Source organism: Callorhinus ursinus, unplaced genomic scaffold, assembly GCF_003265705.2.
Source record: "Callorhinus ursinus isolate GAN/ISIS: 27379988/994484 unplaced genomic scaffold, GSC_fseal_2.0 scaffold1031, whole genome shotgun sequence".
Taxonomy (NCBI): domain Eukaryota; kingdom Metazoa; phylum Chordata; class Mammalia; order Carnivora; family Otariidae; genus Callorhinus; species Callorhinus ursinus.
The window spans coordinates 1-8,377 of NW_027398086.1; the positions used below are offsets into that span (position 1 = coordinate 1).

The 8,377-nt window shown below is 55.5% G+C and overlaps 1 protein-coding gene across 1 annotated transcript; it reads right to left on the bottom strand.

Annotated features, from left to right (window-relative positions):
* Positions 1 to 5: 5 nt before the first annotated feature.
* On the bottom strand, positions 6 to 7,670 carry LOC112819122 (myosin-6; the record flags this gene model as incomplete). Its single annotated transcript, XM_025866154.2, has 13 exons — positions 7,613 to 7,670; positions 6,935 to 6,967; positions 6,439 to 6,657; positions 5,045 to 5,188; positions 4,647 to 4,803; positions 4,530 to 4,557; positions 4,129 to 4,240; positions 3,555 to 3,647; positions 2,745 to 2,808; positions 2,428 to 2,526; positions 1,879 to 1,982; positions 1,653 to 1,791; positions 6 to 205 (listed from the first exon to the last, which is right to left on the bottom strand). Coding segments are annotated over exons 3-13 (1,341 nt in total), but the record flags the coding sequence as incomplete, so codon positions are not given.
* Between the last annotated feature and the right edge of the window lie 707 nt (positions 7,671 to 8,377).

Here is an 8,377-nt window from a genome sequence, read left to right on the forward strand (position 1 = left end):
TCCAGGGTGGCATTGATCCGTGTCACCATCCAGTTGAACATCTTCTCGTACACTGCCTTGGCCAGTGCCCCGATGGAGTAGTACACCTGCTGTACGCTCTGCCCCTTGGTGACGTATTCGTTGCCCACTTTCACCCGAGGGTGGCACAGCCCCTTGAGCAGGTCAGCTGAGTTCAGCCCCATGAGGTAGGCAGACTTGTCGGCATCTGGTGGAGAAGGAAAGAAGTAAGCAAGCACTTTCGGCAGACCCTCTTTCCCTGCTCCAGGGCCAGAGCCTTTCTGAAGCATCGGGTCCATCCGCTTTCACTTAAGAGTTGCACATCCAGGCCTGGAAGGGCACGAGGCTTGCCAGGGGGCACGTAGCCAGTGTGCAGAATCAGGTTGGAGCCCAGGCCTCCTCGTCTGTCCAGAACCTCCCACCACCCAGCAGTTCCTGTCGTCTCTGTCTTTAACATCTGCTCGGTGTCCCTGGTCCAGGCCCTTGACCAGCATTGTTATGAGCACATTCCCATGTCTCCAAGGCAGGGACTGTGTCTGACAGAGATGTGCGCTGCTCCCTGCCTCCTTTGCTCCCAACCCAGGATCTGATCCAGGACTGGGCCTGTTCCACTCTTAATCTATGTGGTGAACAACTTGAAATCAAGGTTCCTAACAGCATGTTACCCCTCCCACCCTAACTCTCCACCTGTGCCATCCAACATATGATCTCTATTTAGAGAAAATGTATTTGATTCAATTTCAAGAGTTTTGTGATAGCTGATGACATCCTGTCATGAAACCCAGGCTTGGCATTTTGATCTGGATAGACACAGAAGGGGTCCTTGAAGGTAGGCTAAGAGGAATGTTCTTGGGCATTTGTCTAGCTAGCCCTGTTCACACCTTGACATTTCCTTCTCAACAAATTCTTACAACAGCCCCAGAGTGAGCTAGAAAGGACTGTTGTTCCATTTCACTAAGGAGGAAACTGAGGCCCAGGGAGGTATGCGACATATTAATGCCAAGCTATATCCTGACCCCTGGCCCTTACCTCCCAAACAGAACATGGCACAGGGCTTGAAAGGGGCTCATCCAAGGGCTGGGCATGCTCCACATACACGCTGCATTAATGATCAGGATGTGCAGAGCTCTAGAGTCTGTGCTTTCCTGAGCTTGGGTGAGTCTTGGGCCCAGGAGGAGACATCCTGAACTCACTTCTGGTCAGTGCAGCTGGGGTTGAAGATTTGGCAGGATTGTAGGGGGCTCCCTGTCTGCCCATCTCTCACACATCCTTGCCCCTCCCTGGTTCTCACCCCATCCATCTACCCCACAGGCCTCAGGTCGTCAAGAACCAGCCTGTCTGGGGACAGTGGGTGGCCTCTGACAAGGATCTAACAAGGAGAAAGCCTAGAGGTAGGGCTGGATAGTGTGAGGGCCCTGCCCCTGGGAAGAGGTACTGCCCACTGCCCACGTGCTTGTCATACTTCTGGTTTCCTCCCACTTTTGCTGTCATGGTCCTAATAACCTTAATAAAACTAGGTTGTCAGCCTAGCTCTTCAAGAATTGTTGAAAAGCACCACTTTTGGACATAGAACAGGAGACCCTGCTCCCAGTGGACTATGTCCTCATGACAGGTGAACACCCAGCACCTCAGGCCTTTTCAGCACCTGCCCGCACCTTCGGTGCCATCTGGCTCGGCCTGCTCCTCCCGCTGCTTCTGCTTGAACTTCATGTTCCCGTAGTGCATGATGGCGCCTGTTAGCTTGTAGACTCCAGCTTTCTCCTCAGGAGTGAAGCCCAACACGTCAAAGGCGCTCTAGGACAGAGCAAGAGAGGCAAAGAGGGTGGTTGGATTTGGTGGCGCAGGAACCCTCAGGAGCTCTCATGCTGCCTCCTCACTCACATCTGTGGCCATGAGCTCCTCGGAGTCATCGATGGAGGCCACGGACACCTCTCCCTGAGACACGAAGGCGTAGTCGTAGGGGTTGTTGGTGACCAGCAACATGTCTGTCCAGGCAAGGAGCAGGGAAGGGGACGGGCAGGGAGGGGTTGGGAGAAGGGCACGGTGGGGGTGGGGCAGGGACAATGGAAGAGAGGACCAGGAGCAGGGAGAGAGGAGGAGAGTCAGCAAGGACCATGCAGAGAATCCAAAAGACATGAAAAAGTAGGCAGGGGACTGGGGAGGGAAGACAGTGGGAGAATGACACCTGGGAGCAGGGGAGGCACAAGGAGGAGAAGGGGAAAACCAACCAGGAGGAGGAGAAGAAATATGACAAAGAAAGAGTGGGAAGAGAGGCGAGAGGAGTTGCAGGCAGATCTGAGTTGGGGAAGGAAGAGAAGACCTAAGCAGACTGAAGGAGGAGAGAGGTGAACAGGGGCAGGTGAGCAGGAGGAGGACACCCAACCCGCCTGGGGAGGGCAATGGGGGCACTGAGGCATTAGGCAGGCTCACCCAGCAGCTCTGGCTTCTTGTTGGACAGGATCTGGTAGAAGATGTGGTAATTCCTCTCAGCCTTCAGCTGGAAGATCACCCGGGACTTCTCCAGGAGATCTGAAGTGAGGAGAAGGGAGGAAGGCAGGTAAGGACGGGGAGAGAGTTGGTCCAGCAAAAGGGTGGAGATTAGGGGAGAAATGCTCTTATAGCAAAATGGACAGAGCCAGGGGAAGAGGAAAGATGGAGAGGGAATGTTGAGATAGGGTGGCCCAGCTGGGAAAGAACACAGAGGCGGAAGACACAGAGGGGTGTGCAGGGCTCCCTGCCATACTCACAGGTCTCTATGTCTGCAGAAGCCAACTTTCCAGTGGCTCCAAAGTGGATCCTGATGAATTTCCCCTGGGGGTGGATGGGACAAAGAGTCAGGGAACTGGCCAGAAGGGACAGAATGGAGATCTTGGACCTCAACACAATCCAGAAAGCCCTGGGTAGTTCTGGAAATGTTAATGACCTATTTGGTGTCCCAGTTTAGTTTCAGTAAAACAGGGGAAAGCATGCTTATCTCCATATTACTAAGTATCTCTGAGCAGAAACAACAACACGGGAATGAACACAGATACAATGCCTCCCGTTTGTACCTCTGATATGATCTCAATCCTTTCAGTAACCTGCAAGGTAAATATTGCTACCTCTGTTTCATAGATAAAGGAACTGGGACTTAGAGAGGTGTGGGGACTTGCTGGGCGGGTGGGATGCTGGAGAATTGGCTCCAGTACCTATGCTCTCTTCCCACTTCCAAGAGTTCTGGAAAGAGTTCTGGAAGAGTTCCGGAAAAAGTCATTTGGAAAATCTAGAATGTGACACATCAGCTCCATTACTTGGCTATGGAATAGCTATGGTGACTCTGGGTCTCTTTTCTTGAATTCTCCGACCTCAGGGAGCCAGGCTGAGTCAGGAGGGTTTGAGTGTATGTGTGTATGTGTGTGTGTGTGCACACGCACAGGCTGGTGCACCGCATGCTTGTTGATATCCCAAAGCCAAACACAGGATGATCAACTGGGTGTAGTGACTGTTGACAAAACAGCACCCCCCCTTTTCTTGTCGAGACCAAATGAGGCCAGTGGGCAGCTGTCAAAGGCACTCACGAAGCGGGAGGAGTTGTCGTTCCGGACGGTCTTGGCGTTGCCGAAGGCCTCCAGGGCGGGGTTGGCCTGGATGATCTGGTCCTCCAGGGTGCCCTGTAAAAGCAGCAGAACCCCGAGGGTTTATCTTCTGTCCATCTCCAGCAGTAGGGAGGACAGGGGCTGCTCTGGTCCTGGGGAATGGGGGTGGGGCTGGATGGACTGCAGGTGGGTCTGTGGCTCCGAAGGGCCATATACAGACACCAGAGTGTGTATCTCCTGCCAGGAAGGTCTTTTTTTTTTTTTTAATATTTTATTTATTTATTCATGAGAGAAAAGAAAGAGGCAGAGGCAGAGGGAGAAGCAGGCTCCCTACAGAGCAGGGAGCCTGATGTGGACTTGATCCCAGGACCCTGGGATCATGACCTGAGCTGAAGGCAGATGCTTAACCGACTGAGCCACCCAGGCACCCGCCAGGAAGGTCTTGAGCACTGGCCTCGGTAGTGCTGTCCCCACTGTTCCTCAGGGCAAGGCTAGGGATCACCTGGGTCAGCCTGCCCCCAGGTCCCCTCTGCTGAGCCTGTGGCCCACCCCGTACCTTGTTTGTACTGGCATTGTCCTTCTTGCCACGGTCACCTATGGCCGCGATGCTGGCAAAGTACTGGATGACACGTTTTGTGTTCACAGTCTTCCCTGCACCAGATTCTCCACTTGAGGCAAGAGGGACCCATCAGAATCCAAGATTTCCCCTAAGCTCCATTTGGAGTTCAGCCCACTGCACCCTCCTCCCTCAGAATCCTGGCCTTCTAACCTCCTGCACCAGGACCCAGGGCCCTGCAGAATTTGCATATCATTGTAGGTCACCTGACATCCCTCCTGAGAGCCCAGCTCCCCGCACTCCTTGCAATCACAACCTTAAACCTTTCCTCCCCTCTGCACCCCCAGGAATCAGCCTGGGTCTCTGCCAAATCCCTAGGTGGGTGGATGGCATTTGCTCACGTGATGAGGATGGACTGGTTCTCCCGATCTGGAAGAGAAAAGAGGAGAGGCAACAGGGTCAAGTCCACCGGTACGGGGCTGAGGGGGTGGGTCACAGGTCAGGGCTGCCAGACTCACCTGTCAGCATGTACTGATAGGCGTTGTCAGAGATGGAGAAGATGTGGGGCGGCGCCTCGCTCCTCTTCTTGCCCCTGTAGGCGGCCACCACCTCGGCGTTGTACACAGGCAGCCACTTATAGGGATTGACGGTGACACAGAAGAGGCCCGAGTAGGTCTGGAGCAGGAGAGAGGGCAGGCATGAGGGGCTGGAGGGGGAAGCCTGGGGCAGGTGGTGACAGGCAGGGGAGTCCCTGGTCACCCCCACTGGCTCCTCTCTTCCTGCAGCTGACCAGGGGTAGGAAGGGGGCAGAGGGGAGCTGGGCCCCTTGGGAGAGTTCTGACCCCTCGCCTTGAGAGAGTTGCCCTGGCCTACTTTAGCCTCCATCCAGGACTGGCTTCCTGCCACATGCACTCACGTAGATCATCCAGGCGGCGTAGCGCTCCTTGAGGTTGAAGAGTACGGCGGGCTCGTGCAGGAAGGTCAGCATGGCCATGTCCTCGATCTTGTCAAACTTGGGCGGGTTCTGCTGCAACACCTGGTCCTCCTTCACGGTCACCGTCTGGGGTGGGTGCATAGACAGGGATGACCACACTCCCACCTTGCCAGTCGGCGCTCACCAGCCTCGCCCACCTACCTCCTCCCAGAACATGGGCCACTACCTGGCCTCGCTCCCCCAACTCTTCTTTGACCAGTGCCCAAGCCCTGCCCCGTGGCTCCCCCATAGTGCTCTCCCCAGACAACTTACTGCTCACTGTCCCTTCCTGCTAGGGTCTCTGTGTCTTGCCAGTGCCCAAGGCTTGTGCGCATGAGCAGCACCTTTCTGTCCCTGCTTCAAGCATCTAGGGGCAAACTTGGCGGGGCTGGCAGCTCTCCAGTCTGTGCACACACCTTACCCTGACTCCTGGGGGCATTGCTTGTGGGCATCAGTTGCTCAGGGCAAACCGTGCCCTGCTGGAAAACAACTCACCTACCAACCCTACACTCCCCATTGGTCACCATCAGTGTGGTTCGATTGGTACCAGTCAGTTCGCCATGCCCTGATGTGATCAGACCCTGCAGGTAGGTATTCTGGTATTGTTTTTGACGTAGCAGAAGCTAGGCTAGAATAGTTAAACGGTTTTCCAGCTTGGTAGATAGCCAGTAGCAGAGCCGGGATCAGAGTCAAAGCCCCCAGCAGATCGTGGCCTGTCGTTGCACACCTCGTTGGGACCCAACATTCAGTTGGTATGTGTGAAGGCAGACAGTTGTGAGCTGCTGCTAGTGACCAGTGGCAGTTCTCACGGCTTGCGTGAGGAAGCAGGTACTGTGGACTTCTGAGGGCTAGTCACCAGCCCCGGGACTGAGCGTTCAGCTCAAGAGTTCCTGCTTTTTGCGTTCATCTGGGTCTAAGAGTTTGCTCTTGGTTTCAGTGAGGTGGATTTGGGGGAGTTGGTCCATGGAGGAAACTGAGGCACAGAGAGACGGGACACACATTCAAGAGGGAACTTTACTTGACGCGGTGTCTGTGTCTTCTTTATCTCCAGGACCCTGCTGAGGCAGATCCCAGGGGAGGTCCCCCCACCCTTGCCCCAGCTCCATATCTGGCAAAGGGCACACATCCCTGGTGTGGTGCCCTGTTACACCCGCTCAGGTCCATTTGAGAAACGTCAGAGTTCTCACCGAAGAGCTGGGTTCCTCGAGGGGGCATGTCCTGCACTCCTGCTGACTTTGGCTCTTCTCCAGAGCCTTCAGCTCCCACTGCAAGTGCCCCCCCCAATGCAACCCCCACCAAACCTTCTCTCCCTTTCCCTGGCACTATGCCCCACACACCTTGCCATTCTCTGTTTCAGCAGTGACCTTGCCCCCTTCCCGGGACAAGATCTTGGCCTTCACAAACTCCTCCTTGTCATCGGGCACGAAGCATTCAGTGCGGATGTCGAAGGGCCGGGTCTGGGCCTCCAGACGCTCCTTCTCTGACTTGCGGAGGTACTGGGCTGCCGCCCCAAAATCGGCCATCTGCGCATCAGTCATTTTAGTGCTTCCCCGTGCCTGCGACAGGAGGGCCCAAGCCTCAGTGGGTGGCACCTACTCCTGGCCACACCTCCTCACCACCTGGCGCTGTGTTCTTCCCTCCCACTGAGAAGATCCGGGCCTGGGTCCTGTCCTCCCCATGCTTCAGGTTCTACTTCCTTTGCCCTCTGACTGAAGGAGCTGAAGGAGCCTCTCTAAGGGTCTGCACGGGGAGGTGCTGAGCTGCCTGGAGGAGAGACAGGGGGCCCTGGTCCAGCAACCTGGCTCCCAGGAGAAAATTGGGCGTGGTTCTCACCTGGTTATCTCTTCACAGAGAATCCTGAAGATTCTGAACCATGGGTGGAGCCACAGAGACGCAGGTAGGCAGAGGGAAGACCAGACAAGGAGAGAGAACAGTGGAGAAGGGCCATTGGGGAGAAGTGAGCCAGGTGGATCGACCCAAAGAGCCGGATGAGCAGGACAGACCAAATGGGGAATTTGGGAGAGAGAAGATGCAGAGAGTCAGCGAAGAAAGGATGCAGAGTTAGTGAAAGCGCCAGGGGCGGAGGTGGGATCAGAGTAATTTAGAGAGAGGTGAGGCTATTAGAACACGCAGCCAGGAAGGAAGGGCAAGGGGACAGACAAAGAAGTACCACAGTGACGGGTATTGACAAAGACCAGGAGACAAAATAAAGCCAGACAAAGAGCAGAAAGCCATCCGAGGTGGGAGGAGGATGGAGACAGAGCATGGAGGATACAGAAAGTAGGGGACAGCAGAGGCAGGGAAAGAAAGGCAGATCAGAGGAGAGAAGTTTCTGGTTTTTCCCTGGGAACCTCCCCGCTATCAGTGGGAACTTCCTGGGGTTGGAGCAAGGCAGTTCTAGCAGCACCCTTGGGCCTCAGACCACCCTGCACCCCATTCTCCAAGAAGGCAGAGTCCCCCAAGGTGGGGGCTCTGGGGACTGGCCAAAGAGTCTCCCAAACTCCCTCTTACCTTGTTCAGAGGAGTGTCTGTCTGTCCTCGGGAGCAATCTCCTTTATACCCTGCTGCCCCCACCCCCTGCCTAAATTTGGAGTCCTTCCGGAGGGACCCTCCCTCCCAGCTCCTCCTCCCTTGATCCCTTGGCTCTGGAGGTGACAGGAGGACAGCAGGGCCTCTAGATTTGCCCATGAAAGGTCTGTCACCCTAGCCCCTCTGGCTCCAGGGCCTTTTTTTAGTCCTTGGGCACATTCCTTCCCTCCAAAGAACTGATGTATGGCAGATAGCAGGAAGACAGGACCTTCTCGCACAAACGCCCGTGCCCGCCAGGCCCTTACCTTTGTTATTTTTAACCTGAAGGGTGAGCTGAGCACACTGGGCAAGAGTCACCTTCTCCTACAGGTCAGATGCTGTCCCCTGCACCCCAACCATGGGTTCCCCACCCTTCTACCCGTTTCTACCCTGGCCTGTCCTCACACAGCCCCAGGCTGGGAGCATCTGCCTACCCTCTCTGACCTGAAGTCCCACAGTGTTAGGGGCTGGGAGCTGGAGCCGGGATGTCCAACAACGGGAATCTACTGCCCAGCTCCATGACTCCCTTTGTTAGAAAAAAAGAAGATGTTGGGCGCCTGAGTGGCTCAGTCGTTAAGCGTCTGCCTTCGGCTCAGGTCATGATCCCAGGGTCCTGGGATCGAGCCCCGCATCGGGCTTCCTGCTCCGCGGGAAGCCTGCTTCTCCCTCTCCCACTCCCCCTGCTTGTGTTCCTGCTCTCGCTGTGTC